This window comes from Canis aureus, chromosome 23 (genome assembly GCF_053574225.1).
Source record: "Canis aureus isolate CA01 chromosome 23, VMU_Caureus_v.1.0, whole genome shotgun sequence".
In the NCBI taxonomy this organism is placed as follows: domain Eukaryota; kingdom Metazoa; phylum Chordata; class Mammalia; order Carnivora; family Canidae; genus Canis; species Canis aureus.
The window spans coordinates 38112759-38136801 of record NC_135633.1 but is presented as its reverse complement, the minus strand read 5'-3'; the positions used below and the strand labels follow the sequence as shown (position 1 = coordinate 38136801).

The 24043-nt window shown below is 33.2% G+C and overlaps 1 protein-coding gene across 17 annotated transcripts in view; it reads left to right on the top strand.

Moving 5' to 3' along the window:
- Positions 1 to 24043, top strand: part of PICALM (phosphatidylinositol binding clathrin assembly protein) — a 108760-nt gene that overhangs the window by 59390 nt on the left and 25327 nt on the right. For 5 of the 17 annotated variants that reach the window (XM_077867319.1, XM_077867321.1, XM_077867318.1 and 2 more), the window contains exons 7-14: positions 1268 to 1374; positions 3552 to 3593; positions 6024 to 6109; positions 8016 to 8139; positions 8418 to 8554; positions 10589 to 10692; positions 15968 to 16117; positions 19885 to 19965. In XM_077867319.1, coding sequence (XP_077723445.1) covers positions 1268 to 1374; positions 3552 to 3593; positions 6024 to 6109; positions 8016 to 8139; positions 8418 to 8554; positions 10589 to 10692; positions 15968 to 16117; positions 19885 to 19965 — 831 coding nt within the window. The remainder of the gene's footprint in view (positions 1 to 1267; positions 1375 to 3551; positions 3594 to 6023; positions 6110 to 8015; positions 8140 to 8417; positions 8555 to 10588; positions 10693 to 15967; positions 16118 to 19884; positions 19966 to 24043) is intronic. The other 12 variants (XM_077867326.1, XM_077867324.1, XM_077867325.1 and 9 more) reach the window with 5 other exon arrangements.

Here is a 24043-nt window from a genome sequence, read left to right as displayed (position 1 = left end):
TCCCAGGGTCCTGTGATCAAGTCCCACAATCAGGCTCCCCACAGGGAGCCTACATCTCTCTCTTCCTATGTCTCTGCCTCTCTGTGTCTCTCATGAATAAATAAAATCATAAAAAAAAAAAAAAATTCTGGGCACCCGGGTGGCTCAGTTAGTTAATTAAGCATCTGCTTTCAGCTCAGGTCATGATCCCAGGGTGCTGGAATTGAGTTCCGCATCAGGCTCCTACAGCCTGTTTCTCCCTCTCCCTGACACTCCCCCTGCTTGTGCTCACTTTTCTCTTCCTCCTCCCCCTATCAAATAAATAAAAATCTTGAAAAAAAAAAAGTGAAAGAAATATAAAAATCCTTTAAAATTAAGTTGGAGTTTTTTCTCTCCCAGAAGAATCTTACTTCCTCGCAATTTACGCCATGAAGAATTTTAATTATAAAATAGATTTTTTTCTAAGCCTAATTTTAAAATTGATAATTGTTTTAAATTCATTAAATATTTAGTTTTTAGGATGCCCTTTATTTTTGAGGCATTTTAAAATTGTATGTATTTATTATTTATAAGATGCAGTTAATTTTGCCTAGAAATGATCATTTTTTTCCTGTGGGACTTAGATATAATAGACAAATAATAGTCTGGAAAGGGTGCCTAAGTGTCAAGTATCAGATATCAAATGTGTTCACTCCAGTGTGCTTGTTCTCCCTTGTCTCCCCATTTAATAGGCTTATTAGGAATGCTTTAATGTGTGAAAATAGGGAAATTTGGCTTATTTTTTGCACAAGTAAAAGAAGGTTTTCTACACAGTTTTCGAAGTCAGTCTTAATACCCTATGATTAGTATAAATAAAGCTCTTTATTGCTATTTATGTAAGTTTAAGTGAGCTTTCCAAGTGACATTTGGACATGTTAAAGTTGCCATCTTTGTTAATATATTATTAGTAAGAATATCCGGAAGTAGAAGTTACTGCTGTTTTAAATGGAGAGAAGTATATGTTAACAAAATGCAAATTATACTTAGGGAATTGATGGGGGAAGAAATATAGAACAAACTAGTAATATGAATGTAGTCAAATAATTTTTCTATTTTAATATAATAGCATTTCTGTTTTAATTTGCTTTAAATGTCTTAAGCTATTTGAACACTGATATTTTTCCTGTAGGGTGAGTGTGTTCTCTGAGACACCTTTATGTGATTTCTTTGGAGCTGTTATTTAAACCTTTTCCCTTTTGCGTGTTCTGTTTTGATGTGAATAAAAGTATTTTTACATTTACTTTGGCAGAAAAATATTTTGATATGAAAAAGAACCAGTGCAAAGAAGGTCTTGACATCTATAAGAAGTTCCTGACTAGGATGACAAGAATCTCAGAGTTTCTCAAAGTTGCAGAAGTAAGCTGCCTTTAAGTAGATTTGTCTTCTAACTTGTTAAAGAAATATAGCATCATCCAAATGAAAGAAACGTCGTAAATATAATTAAGTATATATTCAGACATATATATCCATGTTGTATTGAATTCTTTGTTATGGTATGAGTATGATGTGATATTGAATAAGATATGTCCTGTATATTTAATTCAATATTGAATATTGAAAGGTAATCTATTTTTAAATAGTTTATTTCTCTATAAAATCGGGTAGGTGGCATATAATGGTGGCAGAGATTTTTATGTTTGGCGTTAGCTATATATTTTAGCATATTTATCCTTTTATGTGGTAGAGAATATTCAGTGAGTACTTATCTTTTTCCTCCAGTGAGACTTGCAACTAGAGTCACATGGTTCACCATGCTTTGTTTCCCTACAGAGGTGTATTTAGTGTATTTATTATCATTGATTATGAAAACCATGAATGTAGGTTATAGGATAATTTTATAAATCTGTTTAAAAAATGATTTTCTGACATTGTCATAGAAGGCACTTACGTTTTGGTAATGCTTGCAGACATTATCTTGCTTCCACAGAGGCAACTCTCAAAAGTGTTTTTCTTTGTTTTCCCTTTCTCTCCCCTCTACTCATCACCAGTAGAGATGTCTAGCTAGGATAATTCTGACTAGGCTGTAATTGATCAATTATATCAAAGTAGTTAATTTGGCCAGCAAGTTGGTGATTGTAGCTCTATTACCATAGTGATATTTCATTCTAACAGGATGGTGAGAACTTTGAAGAAAATAACTTTACGTTAGCTATTTTATGAAGTCTACTGGAGTTTATATTGGATTTAAAGTATCTCTCAAGGAGAAATCAATGCCCGCCCCCCCCCCCCCCGTTTCTTTTGCATCAGTCATATACTAAAACCAGAAGGTAGTGTTTATACTATGTTTCCAGTAAATTGTTTAAATGTCTTAATTTGTTGACTTTTCACCTTAGCTTATGTTCTTTACATTTAATAGTTCCTGGCTTAAGTTTTAAGCCTTTATTTACCTCCAGTTCTTCTAGTCTGAAATGAAATAGACCTCTGCTTCATATGATGTGAGAAATAAAATATTATTTCATGAGACTGTTTTTGGGCTTGCAATTTCATTATGAGACCTTAGTCCTTGGATTAAAGGCACAAGTAACCTTTCAAATGTGTTTGGAGGGGACTCATGTATCACTTAGTGATTAGCTATTAAGATCTTAGCATGAATTGTTTTATCAAATTTTCTGATACCATTCTGGGACTGGCCCTTGAGAGATTGAGAAAAGGAAGAGAGAATAAGAATAGATAGAAAATGAAACATAGCATGGCACCTGGGTAGCTCAGTGATTGAGCATCTGCCTTTGGCTTAGGTCGTGATCCCAGGAGCTAGGGATCAGGTCCCGCAATTGGGCTCCCTGTGAGGAATCTGCTTCTCCCTGTGCCTGTGTCTCTGCCTCTCTGTGTGTCTTTCATGGATAAATAAATAAAATCTTAAAAGAAAAGGAAGTGAAACATAGCTACAGTGAGGGGAAATATTTTTTTAATTTGGGTGCTAAAAGTAAGAATGGTTTTTATCATTTTGCCTAGTGCCTGAACATCATGAGAGTGTGCTGGAATTGTCTTGTGTTGATAGATCTATCTTGGTTGGAGATCATTTGGTGTTTGTATAAAACTTGGCCTACTTGTGTAACATAGGTTTTAAAAATTGTTATTTGTGGTGATTGCCAGGAAAAGCATTCTTTATGGAGAAAGACAAAGTCATTGTCATCAGGTTTGTTCCTTAACTTCTTTTAATGCCTCAGAGAACTTGTTTGTGGTCAGCCTTTCTTTTTCTTGCCATAGTGTTTTTGTAAAACATAAAAGTGATGAATTTTTCAGATTGTAACAAGGTAGCTTAAAAAGGTGCTTAGAAGATGTAAAGATGGTAACTTAATAGTTCTTATTGAATTTCCTAACTCTAGTTCTTTTCCTTTTATGACTTTTAGAGCCATTAAAGAACAGCCCTTGGAAATACTGAATGATACCTCTGGAGATTAAATATTCTTCTCTTTTTAAAGATATCTAGAATATTATTCAGAGTACTAGCCATAAGTTTCATTTTCTAAATTTTATTTATAATGCTTTATTATAATTTTGTTCATTAAATACAATGCTGCTGCTTCTTACAGCAAGTTGGAATTGACAGAGGTGATATACCAGACCTTTCACAGGTAAGCATATTGCTATTCTATCAATTCACTGGCTGCTATCTTTCACTGTATTGCTAGGTGTGAAGGGTACAAAGATGAATAATACCCAGCTTCTACTGTCAAGATCAGTAATTTTTCTTGACAGATTTTAACATGATATATTGCTGACTTTTCTAACATTATGATCTCTTCATCTCTTAGGTTGGTAAAGCTAGCCACTACTAGAGCATTCCTTTAGTTTCTTTCCTTTAGTCTCTCCAGTTGAAAGCCCAATTTTAATTCATGGTAGTTAAATATCTAGACTTTCAGGTCAGATATACATTAGACACTATGTTGGCTCCTGATATATATCAGATATGTGATCTTGGGCAAATTATTAAATTTTCACTCTCAGGTTGTTCATTTATAAAATGAATATATAATATTAGTGTCTTCCTCATAGACTCAGTAATTACATACAAGGTAGCTAGCAAGGTGCCTTTGTGCCACAATACATTTTTAAATGTTAATCACTTCAACAACATTCTCCTCATCATCTCTGACAAGAGCTCTTGGAAGTCTTAGGCATTTTGTTGAGATTAGGGAGTAGTGCCCATGTGTTCTCAGTTCAACATAGAAGTTAATGTTATAATCTAATATTTCTGGTTTTCATTGGTTTTTATGTATCTTTCTTATGCTAAGGTCTTGTATATAGAGAGAAAATACAAAATGAAGGAAATTGTTTAAGTCCTAATTGGTAGAGAGATTTAGATTCCTATAATCCAATAACTCTTTATTTCAAATCCTGTAGATAACATGGGGCAAGTAAATGCCACTGATGCATTTGCTTCACTCAAAGATAGTGACAGTTCCTTTTCAGCTCCCTGAAATGGTTGTCTTTTGAAAGTAATTAGATAAGATTTGATATACAGCCTTCACAGTCCAGTCTTTGTTTTTTAAAACAAAACTGAGCTAAATATCTATTTCAATAGAATTTGGTAACTGTAAACATTTGTGTTAATCAGCACACCATTCAGTATATAGATCAGTTCCATCATGCCAATTCTCAGGTCCCCTTCTGGTCACTCCCTAGTCCTCTCCGTAAATCACTGTTTTGATTTCTAATGGCATAATTTTATCAGATCGTGAATGTAATATCTATATTATAAGTCATGCAAGTATTTTTTTAAATCTGGCTTCTTTAATTAATATAATTAATTATTAATAATTTAATTGTGTTTTGAGCTCTGTCCATCTATTGAATGTATTGTTAATTCATCCTTCTTTATTGTTAAATAGTATTCCATTTTGCGACTTCACTACAGTTTTGTTTATCCATTCCCATATGTTAGACTTTGGGATTATTTGTAGTTTCTTACTATTGTAAGTAAAGCTGCCTAAAACATTCTTTTTTTTTTTTTTTTTTTTTTTTTTTTTTTAAATATTTTTTCTTTATTTATTTATGATAGTCACACAGGGAGAGAGAGAGAGAGGCAGAGACATAGGCAGAGGGAGAAGCAGGCTCCATGCACCGGGAGCCCGACGTGGGATTCGATCCCGGGTCTCCAGGATCGCGCCCTGGGCCAAAGGCAGGCGCCAAACCGCTGCGCCACCCAGGGATCCCTGCTTAAAACATTCTTAAACAAGTCTTTTCTTGTAGAGATAGGTTTTTATGTCTCTTGGTAAATAATTCAGAATGGAATTGGATAGTTAAACCAGATATATTTTTAACTTCATAAAAAGAAAATTTAGATCCTTTTTCAAGGATCTGAAAATTCAGATCCTTTTTCAAGGTGGATGAATTTTGACCAGCATTGTATGAATTCCATTTGTTCATATCCTCATCAATGTTTGATGTTGCTAGTCTATTTAACTTTAGCAATTCTAGTGGGTAAGAAATTATATCTCATTTGCATTCTCTTGATGCTGGTCTGTAGTTTTAATTATCACTATTCAGAAATAATGTTTGCATACTTTCAGTTACTCAGCAAATATTTATTAATTGCCAGGAACGTGCCCAACAATATATGTCTAGCTTTTAGGAGTATGTTTTTATTTAAAATTCCAATAAGTTAAATATTTAAAAAATTACTTGCAGGAGCCTCTTAATATTTCATGTTTCTCTAGTGTCAGTTTTTTTTAAATTAAATTTTTAATTTAAATTCAGTTTGCCAACATACAGTAAAACACTCAGTGCTCATCCGTCAAGTGTCCTCCTTAGTTTCTGCCACCCAGTTACCCCATCACCCATGTAGTCTCAATTTTTATATATTTTTTTATGTTTATTAATGCCCCTTACTAGGTGATGCTTATGTAATAAAAATACTGTTATTCTTTGGTAGCTAAAACTCCACTGTTGATTAGTTCATAAGGAATATACCTATTTTTGTTACTCTCATATGTTAGATGACAGTATTTTTTTGACGAGTTATCTAATTATTGTGAAAATCTTAACTGTTTGTACAATTTTAGGCCCCCAGCAGTCTTCTTGATGCTTTGGAACAACATTTAGCTTCCTTGGAAGGAAAGAAAATCAAAGATTCTACAGCTGCAAGCAGGTACATTATTCTTTGTGGGGCAAAGAGCAGGAGTGATGTTTCTGAGAGAGTTGTTGAATCCAGCTTTAATTCCAAGTTATTTAACTTCCCCTTATCTTGATTTAATCATTTATAGAATGGGCTTAATAGCATCTGCCTCATAAAGTTGCTGCCAAGGATTAAATGGGGTTAATACATATAAGTTCTTGGAATAGTTTCTGTTCTTCCAATAGATGTCAGCATCTCTTAAAATAATAACACTGACTCCTTGGTTTGCAATTGTGTTCATAGTGTCAGTATTTCTTTTAAAGGTGGTAATGCATTAATTCACATCCTCTCTTATACCTTTTTACAAACTGATTGACCCTCACTATAGCCTAGTGACATGTAGACAGTAGTAATTCTGAGACTCAAACCTACAATGTCTGACATCAAATTTCATCATCTTTTTCAAAATCCAATTCACATGGGTTAATTATTGATGTATTTTAATCAGTCTGCTTGGCTTTGAGCTCATCTGCAAGACTAAAAACCAGTTAACCTAGCAAATTGAAAATAGCACAGCTCATCTCATATTGACTTTGGAACATGAGTTTTGTGTTGGGTGGTGACTTGAGTAATTCTCATGGTTTTTATGAAGATTTTCTCTATTTTAACAGTATGAAAAAATTTTTGTGTAAAATATTTATAATGAGAACTTAACTTTTTTTTTTGAGAACCTAACTTTTCTTTAGACTTTTTGATTGTTTCAGAATTTTTTTTTGTGGCAACAAAATTTAAGTAATTTTTAAAGGAAATGTTATTACTGGATTTTAGTAATTTTTAATTCCAAATTTGTTCTTTGAACTTTCTAGTAGGTTTTTAGAAGCATAAGCCAAATTATTAGGTTTTTAGAAGCATAAGCCAAATTATACGGCTTATTTGAGAAAGTAATGAAAAATATAGCCAAGTAGTTCAGGTACATTGGTTTAATAACTTCACAATAATAACTTCAATTCTCATAAAATTTACTGGGTTTCTTGCATTTCTATCACAACTATATTACTCTTCCTTTGTCTTCTGAGTTGTATGTTTATAAAATTGATTTTACATAAAATTTGAACAGTTTTGCCACTTTTATACTTACGGTAGAAATTAATGATGTTTGGTATATGATAAAAGGAAAATGAATAAAGGTCACTGAGTAGTTCTTCCGGTTAGAACTCTTTATAGCATGTGTTTATGTTGCTTAGAATCGACATTTGGGAATTTAATGGATAAGGTTTTGATGTATAAGGGAAAGGAGGTGATTTGCTGTCAATCTGCCAGTGAGATGATGCATTGTGCATATGTGTGATGTGTTTGAAAAGGAAATTCTAGTTCGGCAAAAGGGTAGCAGATAGAAAGGAGGTATGTCAGGTGGACTAATGACTGAAATAAACTTGATCTTCCTTTGAAGGAACCCATGTTCCTCTGGGAACAACACGTCTTTGGGTGTTTTTATAAGGGAACCATACCTAGACATATTAATTATTACTAGTTCTCATGTTTTAATGTTCCTGTAGTAGTAACTGCCAAAACCTAGGCTGTAAATTAGCAGAGTAATTTACTGTGAGAAACTCAATACATTTTATCCAGTAGGGATTTTTTAGGAACACATGAGGTCTTTTCTAATCGGATTGGTTCCCTCCCTTGGGACTTGGAAGAAGCAGTGTCCCTTACCATTATTGTGAACCCTTTCCAAAGTCTAATAGTTTAGAAAGCAGTGAATGTATAAATTAGCTAATGGCTAATAATCCTGTGTCCTTGGGTAGAATATTTCGTCTGAAGTACTGATTTTTGCTCTGTAAGGTAAGTTCATAATTGTAGTGCTTATCTTTGGCCATGTTGCCAGACCATTTCATAACGGGGTTGCAAAAAGCCAAATTACCTTTGTCCAATTACCTAGGGCGACAACACTTTCCAACGCAGTCTCTTCCCTGGCAAGCACTGGCCTGTCTCTAACCAAAGTGGATGAAAGGGAAAAGCAGGCAGCATTAGAGGAAGAACAGGCTCGTTTAAAAGCTTTAAAGGTAGGTGCTTGTTTGCGTTCTCCTTACTGGGAAAAACAACAAATATAGATGTTCATCAAGTAATTGGGGCCTCTTAATAGACTAACAGAATTGAATGTTTAGTAATCCAAATGGAGTTGAAGCTCAGTAATAGTCTGATTTTTCATTCTGACATTGAATGACTGATGAAACAGTGAATAGCTTTCTGCTATCAGAATAAAATTGGAATGTGCTTTTTTTCAAGGCCTTACAACAAATGTGCTTTCTGGATTTCTTAAGCTAGTCCCCTTTCTCAACAGGAACAGCGCCTAAAAGAACTTGCAAAGAAACCTCATACCTCTTTAACAACTGCAGCCTCTCCTGTATCCACCTCAGCAGGGGGTATAATGACTGCACCAGCCATTGACATCTTTTCTACCCCTAGTTCTTCTAACAGGTAGGTAGAGGAGATAAAGATTACCTTACATACATAGCTCTAAAGATTTCTCAGAAATGTTACACAGCTTTTCAGATTTAGTGTATGATTTTGTATTCATAAATTCACACAAAGGAAGTGGTGATAGTGGTATAATTAAGAGTTTATATTTTGCATATTTAGGAAACCAAAGATGGCTGAATTACAAATTTATACTATTTAGAATGTAGTTTCATTTATGTGTGTGGATATATAATCTGTTTCGTAGTATCCTTTCATTGGATATTAAATGTCTTACTTGTCAGTTTCCAGCTGTTAAACTCAGTAATCTGGAGCATAGTTAGATAGTTGCCAGATTTCTGTGGCATTAAAGCCTACCAGACCAACTTCAATAATTTTGTTGCATAATTGAAGCTACTTATCAATGGAACTTACTATTTCCAGGCAAATTAGATTAATTGACTTTTTCTAAATTTGTCCTTTTACCGCAGAGTAGTTAAAGGCTAAGTTTGGAAGTCAGATTCTGGTTTGAATCTTGGCTCTGTTATTTCTTAATTTAAAAAAAAAAAAAAAAACCTGTTTCCAAATAAGATGTATAGTATGGCACAAATTGAGTGGTTCTCAATCTTTATTAAGCATCAGAATCACCTGGAGAGTATCTGAAGCCATAGATCTGAGCGTCACTCCCAGAGTTTCTGATTCAGTAGGTATAGGGCAAGGCCCAAGATTTTTCATTTCCAGTGAATTCCCAGATTGCTAGTATAGGATTTTAATACCATGCTTAATTAAATTAGCACATGGTAAATGGTCCATAGAGAAGGATAGGGTTTTCTTTGATTTTGTTGTTGCTGTTTATTGTATTAACTCCTCCTTAAAGGTCTTCCCTCCCACCTACTGAGTCCTGTCACAGCTCAGTGTAACTTTTACTCAGTCGCTACCTCTTCCCTAAAGTCTTTAGTAGATGTTTGTTGAACTTAATAGTTTTTCCTTCAGCTGTATAATTTTTTTTCTTGTTTATTTTGTTTGGTTTTTTTTGTATACTACCTTTTAGAACATTGAACCAGTGAAATGTCCCTACTTCGGGACCTTGTAAAGAAGTCTATCTTAGGAGAGAGAAATGGAAAAGATGTTTGAGAATGGAACAAGTTATTAGATAAAGAACTACTTTGACTGTGTTTCATTTCACTTAATACATGACCTCAAAGTATTTACCTTTTTAATTGTAATTGAGGACAAATCTTACAGCCTATTATAAAATATTTCTTGCCTATTCTGTTTTTTTTTCCTCAGCACTAAAAGCATTTGTATTCTTATTTATCTATTAAAACTTTTTTTACGTCTAAAAGACATTTTGTTTTTGAGTAAGTTAAAACTATCTGTGCTATAGTACACACAATGCTTCAATCATGGAAACTCTGGGATCTTTTTCTGAATTGTTATTCCTTGATCACATAAAAGGTATAAGTGGTGCGCCCCTCCCCCCCAGTTGTGTAAGGGGGTTGGTGGCTCTGTTATAAGTTTATATCATACATACATGTGTAACTTTTTCCTGTATTGTTGGTATGTTTGGATATTGAAGAAAAGAAGTGAGTTTGACAGATATTTTACTTTGTTAGGGGCATTAATATTACAAATGTAATTGACATTTTTTGAAGATGAAAAGTAAGAAAACAAATTTCCTTAAAATTAAAATTACCATGATGATTTATATTTCAGTTCATTTCAGTAAGGAAATTAGTATTTTCCTGGGGGACTCACTAATTTTTCCAGAAGGGCTATAATTACTTGAATCCTGTATAAACTTAAAATATAGTACTTGAATATTTTTTTCCAACCCTCCTTAGAAATATGCTGTTATAAATAAAAAATACTATTATGTATATATAAAGGGTATGCAACTGTTATTTTGCTGAAACTGTTCCTTCTTTTGAGGTTTACATTATTGGGGCCTTTTCTCACTTTTAATGTTTTGATTCAGTGGGCAGGAGAAAGGGAATGGCTGATATAGCAATATTTACCTAATAAATCAGTCATCTTTTCAAAATATTTTCCTAGCACATCAAAACTACCAAATGATCTGCTTGATTTGCAACAGCCAACTTTTCACCCGTCTGTACTTCCTATGTCAACTGCTTCTCAGGTAGCAAGTACATGGGGAGGTAAGCATTAATGAATTCTGTCTTATATGTTGTATAGGCCTTTCCCCTTCCCTTTCTGTAGTGTTTCATTTATTTGTGTTTTTTGGTCACACTTGATACATGAGAACTTGAAAATTACTAAAATGGCAATAAGGTCACTTTGTTCCTGAAGACATTTTCATGTGTTTGTAAATGTAATTTTAGAATTTTCTGTTCAATTATGAAATGAAGTTTTAATGAAGGTGAAGAGGAAGGACCCAGTCAGTGTATGCTGAAGTGTGAAATCATTCTTTCAATGTTAAATCTCTGTTGCATAATCAGAAAATGCCTAAGGGTTATTTTGTTTTGGGTATAGAAAAAAAGTGACTTATGGAGAAAGAAAACTCCTGTCAGGTAAATATATGATGAGGTTCTAATAAAACTCATATGGTATTACCAAGCCGTGAACTATGTTCTAACCAGGAATGTCATGACAATCTTTATGCTACTTGTATTCAAAACTTGTGTTTAGTTCAGACCTATAGGATTTTCATATTCAAATAATTTTCCCCGAATAGCAACCAGGAATGTTTGCTGCCTGGAGTAGTTCTTTGATCTTAACGTGACAATATCATGATCATTGACATGGTATCTTTGAGGGATTGAACCTAGTCCCTGTCAATTTTTAACCAGTTTTGCTTAGACATACATATAGTATGTTTTCAAGTTATTTTATTTGGTTGTTTTTGGTGCTTCCGTTTTTATATATGTATTATTTTACAAATGCTCAAAAATTATTTGGGAGAAAGGGGAGATATTCTGAGTAAGGATACCGTCTACAGAAAAATAGAGAATGGCAAGCTACCTTAAAATTTTTATTGGCTCACATGTAAAATTTGAATCAATCAGCTTACCTCTCATAGCAAGATAAATTAATTGTTCTAGTGAATGTTTATGTTAATATGAATTAAACTTGTTTCATCTATATTTTAATGATTCAAATTTCAAGAACATTTTTTCATTATTTTTTATAGTTACTTGTTGAGGCTCTATTTAGTATAATAGAATGTAATCTCTGTGAAGGCAGGAGTTTTAGAATATTCTGTTCAATCCTATATTATCATTGCCTAGGACATTTTGACTTTTAGTAAGTTTGTTGAATGAGTAGATACTTTCTTTTTTCCTGGACAGGTTATTTCTGGTTCAAGATACGACAGGGAACAGGAATAGTGAGACACTAGAACACTAGATTTGTAGACTAATTTTGTGAGCCATGACTTGATTTAAAAACTGACTTCGAAGGTTAGTTTAATTTAGCTAAATCTTAAGATCTCAGAGTTGATTTCTAAAAATGGTAAGCTAGTTTAAAGTCAGTAAATATTTTAGAATGATCTGAATGCAATGTAGATACCAAATTAAGGTTAAGAAAGTAATTTTTTTAAAGATCCTAATGATTAGTCCTAATTTTAGGATTTTTAATCTGTCAAAATTTACATAGTTATTTTCTGCTTATTGTGAACTGTTTTAGAAAAGCTTAGTAGAATTGACATGACCATTTAAGCAGTTTTAGCTTGCTTCCCTCCCTTAAAAAAAATAGATTACAATGTAGTTGTTTTTCTAAATGAATGAGAAATTTTACAGAAGACTTAGTGACAACTAATACATTTCAAAGAAACTGAACTGTGAGGTTGTTTTGTTTGGACACCATATCTAGTTAATTCTAATAATGACAAATTAAAGTTTAGACATAGGATTATTGAACTCAGATGAAGCAGATAGACTATATTGTGGAAGAATAATTTCAGCCTGTAAGAGTTGTTTAATGTCCTGTTAGAAGAACTCATCTCATAGCAGTCTGTGTGATAATACAGTATGTTGGAATATACTTAATCATGTCTTATTTTTCTGTTTTAGGTTGTTTTGCTCTTTGTACTATTTCCATCAAAATTCCCTTCATATTTTAACATTTAGGCGTGCTCTGTACAAGTGAGACTGTTAAAAGTATTAAAAATACAGGTCAAGTAACAGTAGGAGCAGAGGCTGTAGCAGTTGACTATTATTTTCCTAAAAGCTTATCATTTTATATGAGGAAGAGACAGTAATGTTTACTATGAACCTCTCAATTTAAGAATTAAATCTTATTTTGACTTCCGTATAAAGCTATTTGGTTTCTGAGCTGGTGATAATTTCAGTTTTGACTTCTGCATAATTGGAAAGCTGAAGAGTGTTTTAAGTCAAGAACTTTGAGTACTTCCTAATTCAATCAGTATATTTTTTATATCTAGGACATTCAGATTAAGATTTTTTACTTTATTTTTGAAATTAAAGTTAGGCTAAGATAAATCATATAAATAGAAAGTTTTGATGATAATAAAGTGTTTTGTTGTTTTTGGGTTTTGTTTTGTTTTGGGAATTAACCATTTTCCTAAACATTTAAAATAACATTTTATGTCACGCTGCTTTTATAGCATGTGGCACCCCAAAGGTATGAGTTTTTGGTAATCCTAATATCTTATTTTGTTTGTCTTGCTTTCATATGCTAAAATGGTTTTTAATAGCAGAGTTCATCTTTTTTAAAACAGATTTTGTGTTATTTTAGTTCTTACCATAAGCACTACAGATAATGTGTATTCCCAGTCACAGATAAATCGATGTTGAGTTAAAGTGAAGTAAGGTTTGCATGTTTATGTAAGAGGCATTTAAGATACCACCTAAAAATGAACGTGAAATAGAGAACACAAGCTCTTCTGTTCCCTTCATTGCATTATTAATGAGCCTTTGATTTTTTAAGAAATGGTCTGGAGTCTGAATAAGCAGTTCATGTTGAATACTAAGATGTACGAAGATTTAAGTTTATATCACCTTTAAAACTTTGTGTTGTAGCAAATCTAAAAATGTACAATATTATCAGCTCAGTACACTGATATATATCTTAAGCAAGATTTCAAAATTTAATTCAGGCACAAAAGAATTATTCATTCTGAAGTTTAAGCTGCTTTGCTTTCAGCTGGCATGAAACATGTAGCACTTTAGTGAAAAACTCAATTGTCTCTGAGTAAATGTAGGTACCCAGTATTTAGGACCTCAGCACTATAATATAACTGTTTTAATCTTCAGTTGTTTTAGATTATTATTTTTTTTTACTATTGTAACATAAAATTAAACTTTCAAATGAATAATGATAAAAATAATGGAAGAAACCAATTTTTAAAAAAGGTTAAGGAAGTTAGAGTAGTTACCAATCTAGTGAATAAAGTTTAAGTTGGAATAGCTGGAACATTATTATTTTTTTTATCTTAATGAATTTGTTTTTATTCTTGGTAGGTATAGTATCCACTAACAGAATAACATCTGTATTAATCTGTAATATTTTGTCAAGTAGATTAAGAACTGTTTTTTCTTAGTGTCTGATGGACCTAAGTACAGATGCGCTTGCATATTTCTGCATATTCTTCTCTGGGCTGTTTCATATAATGGAAAATGATTGATACTAAGTACTTAGATAAAACTTATTCATTCATCAGAGTAGCAGATAACTAATGACCTTTCCCAAACATGTCTTTTCTCATAAACTACTAGATCTTTAGTTTAAAAAAAAAAAAAATTTTTTTTTTTTTTTTTTTTAATGACTTCTCTCATGGCTTCTTCTGCTTGAAAAACTAGAGATGTTTTGGGTGCAGCAATTATAATGTACTTTAAAAACTTCATGCCACGATTCAGTATGTACTTTCAATGAATTGATCAACTCTAACATGTTCTTATGCAAAAAGGAGTTGAGTGGTCATCATTACATTTTTTTATTTACATTTTTATTTAGTATAAAAAACCAATTTCTCAAAAACCATTTTTTTATTTACATTTTATTTTAGTATAAAAAACCAATTTCTTATCTGTTTTCTGCTTCTTATTTCTCAGTTACTTTCTTAGATTCTTTTTCCCCATTCCATTTATTGAAGCAGAGGGATGGGAAAGATTTTAAACATGATCATTTGAGTTTGAATATTATATCAGTGAATTTTGATACATTTGTAGGACTTTATTTTGGGGTATGAATTGATGTTCCATAGGAATGCTTAATTCCTAAAAAAAGGTCCTGTGTGATATAAAAAGGAAAGTTTTTAAAAAAGATTCTATATAAGTCAGTGACCTCAATATTTTCTTGATGCTTCCCTTTTTTAAACAGTTGTAGGATTTGTGGAGCATTTGCTTTAAATTTATTGACTTTAGGGGGAAGTGTGCTTGTAGTGAATTAGCTGGTCCTGAGGCTATTTCTTTCCTCTTACTGTTTCATCATACAGTTTAGAGTAAGATACATGGCTTAATACTATATTGTTAAGTGAGAATCATAAACTAGAGTAGGCAAGAACAGACTGCTGGTTAAAAGTACAGAACTTACAGGTTCAAAGTGTTTTACTGCTAATGATGAATGGCTTTCAGTCATTGGAATGATGATTATCTTGAATGAAGTATAGGTAACAATAAATATATGATTCTAAAATAACTTTAAAAGTGGGATCTAATAATAATACATATTTGACCATCCTAATATGGAACATTACTTTTGTTATTCCGTTAGCAAATCATTTAAAGCCATAATGATTTGGCTTTAGAACTCTTAATTGGCTCTTCAGAGTAGTTCCCAGTCTACTAAATGGCCTCCAGGCTTTTGTGTCTGTTCTTACTTTTTCTAAAATTCCTTTTCCTGTTTCTAAATCATTAGACCGTTTCTTCCTCTTTTTTTTATTTCCTACCTCTGAACCTATATAATACCTGCACGTTAGAAATAGCACTTTACCCCTAATTCTCTGTTTTTTGAAATTTTACATATACCACACACATATTGGTTGTTATATGTTACTTGAATAAACATAACTATGCCATGAAAGCCAGTACATTCCCACCTACGGTGGGGAACATGGTCCAGGATTGGTGGCTCTTTTATAGATGCGTTTTGGTTATTCTCTTTTTTGATTATTTCACTATCGGCTTCCTGGTGTTGGAGAGCAGATCTATCCTTAGTATGCTGCAGATGTTAATTGGACACATAAATGTTTTCTTCTAAGGATTCATTTTAAAATCTGTAAAATGTAGTTCTTCCATCTTCATGATGATTAGTATTTTGCACTTAAGATTAATAAGCAATAATATAGCTGCTACTTTTCACTTTGCATCTTTTGACTAATTACAATACTAATTAATTTACTTTAATAAGCAATAGTATAGCTGCTACTTTTCACTTTGCATCTTTTGACTAATTACAATACTAATTAATTTACTTCCTTTCTTCATTTTGCTGTAATGCACTTGGACTGCACAGATCCTTTCTCTGCTACTGTAGATGCTGTTGATGATGCCATTCCAAGCTTAAATCCTTTCCTCACAAAAAGTAGTGGTGATGTTCACCTTCCCATTTCTTCAGATGTATCCACTTTCACTACTAGGACACCTACTCATGAAATGTTTGTTGGTAAAGTACCATTTAACCTTTCTTTCCAATTAATGTTTATACTGCCTAAATATTTTTTACGTATTCATTAATTATTTTTAAGGCACTGCAATAATTATTTTGGATTTTAATATCAAATTTTAAAATAAACTAAATAGCAGTAATGTAGTGACTTTTTAAAATGAATATCCCTAATTTTATTTAATCCAAGTTTTTATTATTTATTTATTTATTTATTTATTTACTTTTTAATCCAAGTTTTTAGGAAAGAAAATTTCCTTTGAAGTTGGGCTTTTTTTTTAGTGTTTTGTTCTCTATCGTAATGTGATATTCAAGCTGTTCAACATCATTTGCCACATTCCCCCCCCCCCCCCATTTTGTTTATTAATTCAGAGTTGGTTATAGGGTAACATCTCTTAAACTTACTGACATGTTTATGCATGCATATATCTTTCCCTCTGTGTTTGGGAGAGGATGATTATCATTCTTAGTAGCAATCTTAATTTTTTTTTTTTATTTTTAAACTGTGAATGGTACAATTTTAGATGGTCTCAAGTTCCATACATACACTATATCCTTTTTTTTTAAAAGATTTTATTTATTTATTCATAGACACAGAGAGAGAGAGAGGCAGAGACACAGACAGAGGGAGAAGCAGGCTCCATGCAGGGAGCCCGATGTGGGACTCGATCCCAGGTCTCCAGGATCACACCCCAGGCTGTAGGCGGCACCAAACCGCTGCGCCACCGGGGCTGCCCTTTTTTTTTTTTTTTTAAAAGATTTTATTCATGAGAGAGAGAGAGGCAGAGACACACAGGCAGAGGGGAGAAGGAGGCTTCTCACAGGGAGCCTGATGCGGGACTTGCTCCCGGGACCCTGGAATCACATCCTGAGCCAAAGGCAGATGCTCAACTGCTGAGCCACCCAGGCGTTCCCACTGTATCCCATTCTTAAGGGTTTTACTTCATTGTTAATCTGGAGATAAATGACAAGTAGAAAATGAAAAACAACTAAATTTACTTTAATTGTGGTATAAAAATCCATAAAAAGGTAAAATTTCACTCCAGAGTTAACACTAGGAAATGTAAGTTTTTGAGTATCTACTAACGTGAAATTAACATTTTTGAACCCTGCTGGAAAGATGCTAAATACCCCTTAAAAGATGGTGAAACTTTTATTCAATTCAGAGAAACAGCTTTTAAGGTGATGCAAATTTAAATCTTTGTTTAATGTGACATGCAGAAAGTCTTCTGTGTACCCTAAATAGATCATGTGGCCACATTCTGAACATTCTATTTGATACATCTGAGGGAGCAGAAGAGAGGTGACTAGAAAAGAGTAGTTGGAGATTTGAGAAAGTTCCAAGGCAGGTGTTGTCATCATATATAACTAGTCTCATAGCTCCAAATTGTAATAATTGATTGCAATTATTCCTTCGTGTCATTGTAATAATTACAAATTTAAATAAAAAGTAAAACTAAATTTCGTATTTTATTACTCTTTAGAAAATTTATGAAATGCTGTACCTTGTTTACTTAATATAAAGGGTTACTCAAGTTATCCTTGGAATGCAGTTTTCTAATAAGTTTATATTTTTTTAATACTTATTGCATATGAACTAGTATATATTTAGTAAGTATAGCTTCTTGTGTCTTTTAAAGTCATTTGCTGTAATTTGGGATGTGAAACAGATATGTCTTTACTTTGGGGCTTATAATTTCCATCCTTTAGGTCAGAGTAGAGCATGTGCTTCAGTATGTCAATCTTCTGTTCACCCAAAATGGACAGAATGTAAGGCAATAACCTTAAATGATAAAGGCCATAGCTATTATTTCACATTGAAAGAAGTGATAAAAAATCTAAAAAAAGCATTGTGAGAGGCTTATTATTTCAGCTTTTCAGGGAGGCTTATTATTTCAGCTTTTCAGGAAAAGCCTGTGACAAAAGAAGTATACTAGAATTGTCATTTTCCTAATGTTTCTTAAGTTTAAGGCCTGTGGGTTGGGGCAAGAGGAAGATCAGAAAGCAAAGAAAGTTAGTAAGGTTGATGGCTGTATATGCCAAAGTGAGTAGGTGCATTTGAAGATTAAAATCATAGAATTGGTGATTTGGGGTTTACAAGAACCTCCAGAGAATGTTTGTTCAAGTTCTCAACTCTCATATTGGTAAGAGAATTACTACCATTTTATGGATGGATCAGTCAATCACCTGAGTTCCAAAAAGTTAATGTACTGAGACAACCCAGCTAGTAGGAGCAGAAGCTTGAAGCAGGAGATTTGCAGCTTTGCTCTGTAGTGCCCTTTCCATATGGAAATACAGACTTTATTTAAACTCTTCTATTCTTTGAGTGCAAAATAGTACAAATAAAATTACAGAGTATACTTTTTTTAAAAAATCACATCTGTCAAGTTTTGTTAATAGCAAAAACTTATTGTTCAGTACTTACATATTTGTAAAAATGAGTACAGAATGGAAAATGAAAACCACTTATGTCAACCCAGGCATTTGTTTAGAACAAGGATCATAAAACGTTTAATTAAAGGGTCAGATTTTAAATATTTTTTGGTTCATGAGCCACTACATAGTCTCTGTTGCAGCTACTAGCTTTGGCGCTATAGCATGAAGATAGCCATAGACAATACATAAACATACATTTGGCCGTGTTCCAATAAAATTTTATTTATGAAGACTTGCAGCTGTAGTTTACTTATGTGTATCCTAAGAAGAGGCTTTATAATAAGCCTTTTAATCCACGTTAAAAGTTCCTGAGAAATAGGGTTGTATGATAAAAATTCCAGCAGTTTCATGCTCAGTGTATTAAGAGCATGAAAGGACCACCCAAGGTATGACATTCCTAGAGCTGCATTGTCTCATTAGCCACTAGCCATTATCATTTAGACTGTAATTACAGTTAATTTTTAATAAAATAAAATTTTTAGATCCTTAGTTGTACTAGCCACATTTCTATTGCTCAGTGGCACAAATGACTAGTGGCTACCATATTGGACAGCAGATTTGTAAAACATTTCTATTACTAGAAATTTTTTTGGATAGTGCTGCTCTAGAACAGCGGTCAGCAAACTTTCTGTGTAAAGAGCCAGACAGTAAATATTACAGGCTTTACAGAATACATAAGATTTTTGTTATATATTTTTTTATTTTCTTTCATGTTTTAAAACAACCCTTTGAAAGTGTAAAAAGCCTTTTTAGCTCATGTGGCTATATAAAAATAAGCCTCTGGCTGTAATTTGCCAACCTCTGCTGTTTAGGATTAAGAACAACCCAGAAAAATCAGGACAGCTACATAGATCCCCTCTAACCCTTTCAGAAGAGGATGTTGATCTAATGATGTAAACCTCTGTGTACTAAGTAGCTTGTCCTCATTAAAACAATTATAAGTTAAGAAGAGTGGGTAGTGGCCCCAGCTATGCCATGTCTATGACTTTGGTAGGCCTTCTTATCTGTAAAAGAAGACATCAGAAGGCATGTTAATATTGACTAAAAAAGCCAACTGCTGCTTATTTCTCTAAGGAAATGCAGTGCCTGTTATATTTAAAATTTTGTTGTATATATACTTTATAATGTTCATAATGGAGACGTAAGTGTTTTTAAAAAAGGAAGTTGTAATTTGAAGAACACTAAGGTTGGACTTTCCTGTTTTTATTTTTGTTTTGGTTTTTTTAATTACTCCATTCCATTCTTAACTGTTCCTCCTCATTTTTCTCTTTTCCTTTTTTTTTTCTGTCCTCCTCCCCCGTGCCCCCCCCCCCCCCCGTATGCCTTGTCAGATTCTTTTTGTGGCACTCAAGCTTATCCTAATACTACGCTTATGTGCCATGAGCCTTCTACTGTAGCTGGTTTATTCGGAGGTAGGTAATGGTAACTCTAAAGTTTATCAATTTATTTATGCAGAAGGGAGTTGTTTTCTTTAAAATGAATTTTTAAAATTTGATAAGAAAAAATACTTGCTTTTGAAGAACAGATCCTTTTTTACCTAATTTTGTTTGCTTTGATTAAACAAGGATTGTTTTGTGAATGGATGCTTGTCTTCTCCCTACTTTAATCCATACTCAAAAGGTTCACATTTTCAGAGGAGCTTATAATGTTTTACTATTATTACAAGCTTATGGAACTTGAAGCTCTTTGTATAGATGTTAGTGATAGAACACTGAATAATTTTGATCTGAGCAGTTGTGGCACAGATGTAGGGGAAATCTCCTGGAAACGTGTGCTTGTTCAGCACTGCAAAGGCATTAGAAATGGGGAACTGTTTCCAGAGAGGCATGGCCAATTTTATGTTCACTTCTGTCTTTCCAGATATGTTCTAGGCCAGCGCAGTAGTAATGAAGCCCCAAAATCCAGCTGAATTTGTGTGTGTGTGTGTGTGTGTGTATGGATAGGAGTTGATTACCTTAGTGCAGTTGGCATTAAAAGTAGGTTTGATACAACTAAAGAATTGAGATTCTTGACCCAGCAGAGGTGAGCATGATTAAACGGATTTAAAAATGGAATTTATGAAGACATTTGATGGAAAGTATGTGTTTAGAATCCAGTGAGTTTGCATTTGAATTCCAGTTCTACTGCCTTACCTGTGTGACTTGAAACAAGTATTTAACCTTTCTAAGTCTATGAAAATTGGGATAATAATGAGGTTTCCATATATGACTTTGTAATGTCCAGCACTACACCTGGTACATAGAATTATCATTAAAACTACTATTGAAAACTATCTTGTGTATGCAAATCATTTTATATTTGGAATATAGCCTTTACCTAAATTACTATTTAATTTTCAGATACTGCCTTGAACACTTTTTTTAATGCTTCTAGACTTTAAAATTGCCACAAGTTGTTGACCTTTTTGGCCTATAGCATTTACTACGAGAAGCTCAAGAAATTTAATAGTTGAATAAATATAATTCTTTATTAGAGCTGTAATAATAGAATTTTCTTTTTTCTACTTACTAGTTTATATAAGATGAAATACTTAAGCTAAACTGAAAACCCCTGAAACACAATTCTGGAATCACACAATTTGGGGTTTAAGTCTTGGTTTTGCCACTTAATTAATCTTTGACCTTGAGTAACCATGTTTAATCTTTTTGTTTCCTCAACTGTAAAATGAGGATAATAATAACTGTCTCCTAGAGTTATTGTGAGGTTTAAATAAGATACTGTTGAGAAAGTTCTTGCTTAGTGTTTAATAGGGTTTAGTAAATAGTAGAAGTTACTTTCACAAAAAGTATGAGACCTAATTTATTATGGAACTACCACCAAAATCCCTTAACAAAACAGTAAATTTTTCTGGAAAGTGTTTGGAATCCCTTTCTGTCCCAAAGTTTGTTCATCTTACACCTTTCAATTAATTTATAATTGTCCTTCTGAGATTTGCTCTGCTGGGCAGTGGTTTCTAAATTATTAATCTATGAATTAGTGGTGGTCAGTGGTGGAGTTTTCACTGGGCCTTGGTGAAATGATAGTAGGCAATATCATGATTTTTTTTTTAAAGATTTATTTATTTATTTACTTATGATAGACACAGAGAGAGAGGCAGAGACACAGGCAGAGGGAGAAGCAGGCCCCATGCCAGGAGCCCGACGTGGGACTTGATCCCGGGACTCTAGGATCGTGCCCTGGGCCAAAGGCTGGCGCTAAACTGCTGAGCCACTCAGGGATCCCCTATCATGATTATTTTATACAGTTAACCTTAACTCGGAGAGCCTATTCATCTTTTTTTTTGTCCCTAAATTTTCCTTTTGAAATTGTGACAATAGTTTGTTTTTAGTAACTTTATAGTGACTTTTAAAAATTAGATCCTGTTTCCCAGAAAATGACTTGGGATGAAAGACTCTTAAATTGATAATGTTCATTGAAATGATAATTTAGAACTCTTACCTTGAAGAGGTATTATAGATGTTTATTACTTAAAAGATTGTTAGTTTGAAATTTATTGCTTGCTTCCCTGATAGCCAATCAGCTTTTATAATTTTTTCAAAATTTCTTTTTACTTTTTCCTTTTGTATACCTAGAGACTTTTTAAATTTGAAGTGCTATCTCTGGATTACTTTATATCCCTCAAACCTTTTATACTTTTAGGTAATAGTCTAAGAGTTCCACAGATTGATATCCCCAGGGGCCTCAAGAAATGTCTCCTCTCTTTACAGAAAGTAACAAATAGATTACTATAAAAAATAGGCCTATCTGTGATATTAACCAGATTCTAGAAAGCTAGAGTCAAATAGCAGGAGAAAACAGGAATTTGATATGCTATCCTAGTTATAAATTTTTGTATTTTCTAAACTTTGGAGGTCTAGCCAAGGTACTGTTTCCAGAATCATTTAAAGAACAATATGTGTACTTCTTATCCTATGATGGTAGCATGGGTATGTAATTAAGCACAGTAGGTTTTTGTCTTCCTTGAGTAGATACATCAGTTCTTTTTGTAAGGAATTATGAGAAGAATCCTGAGCCCATGATGTAATTCTTAGAAGGCTTGTACACTTTAAAATGTTAAGTCTAGAAAATCTGGGAATCTCTTAATGAATCGTCATACTTACATACTAAATTATTTTATATTTTGATAGTGTTTGTGTTCTCATTGTATGGCCATTGTTTTTAAAGTAGTTTAAGAGTTAAGTAATTATGAAATAACTTTTTAAAAAAGACTTGAGAGAGAGTATGTAGCCACGAGCAAGGAGAGGGACAGAGGCAGAGGGAGAGAAAATCCCAAGCAGATTTTCTGCTGAAGGCAGAGCCCAGACTCTGGGGGCTTGATCCCAGGTGTCTGAGATCATGATCTGAGCTGAAACCAAGAGTCAGCCCCTTAACCAACTGAGCCACCCAGGCGTCCCTGCAATAAAAACATTTTTAAGAATTTGTGTCCTACAGAATACTCATGCTAGATCTAAAATGCTATTTTTAAAGTAATATTATTGATGTTTACCAGCTGTGTGAGTCATTATAAGTCATTGTTTTTGAGGATTTTCGTGGACTTCTCACCAAATCTTATCTTACTTTTTACAGTTTTCTTTAAGATCAGTCATTTTAGTACAATTATCATTATACTTTATATCCTGGTAATTAAGTACATTAAGAATTGAAAGTGAGATTCTGACAGACTGTGAAAGTCCTTTAGCAGAAAGTTGAGAGAGTGAAGAGAGCCTGTGTTTAGGACTGAAAAGTTGAACTGCTCCCTAATGTACTTGATAATCTTCTAATACTAGTTTTTATACACACACATATTTGGGTTTTCTAGAATTTAGCGGTGAAGAGAGTTTAGGAGCCATTTATGATAGCCTTCCACAAAGTAAAAAAATTCCTTTGTGATCCTTGCTGGACTATTTAGTTCTATTTAGATATACACTCAGTGGTTGAAAGCTTTCCAAATCATGTGACTGAATAATTTTAAATGATTTTAATTTTTCAAACCCAAGAAATTCAGAACCTCACTTCACAAAAATACTACCCCTTACAATTGAAAAATCTTCATTTGTTACCTCAGGATAGGCTGGTTTCAGAGGTAGGAGCTGAGTGTTGGCTTAATACCAGTAACATCAGTGTAATAGGAAAGAAGAGAGTTTTCTATTTATGTTCTGGTATTTCAGAGTTAGGTAAATTAGCATGTTTAATTGTATAGTTGTCCACTTCACTGTTGAAGTAACAAGTTGAAGTTAGAGGGTGGGTGATCAGGAGTCGAAAATAGTCTGTTTTATTTATTTACTTAGATTTATTTATTTATTTGAGAGAGAGAGAGAGAGAGAGAGAGAGAGCACATGAGCAAGGGGAGGGCAGGAGCAGAGAAGCAGACTCCTGCAGGGTGAGCATAGAGCCTGATATGGGCTCAATCTCAAAAACCTGACTGGTTCTTGAGATCATGACCTGAGCTGAAACCAAGAGTCTAACGCTTTAACCTCTTTTACCATCCAGGCATCTCTTATTTTTTTTGAT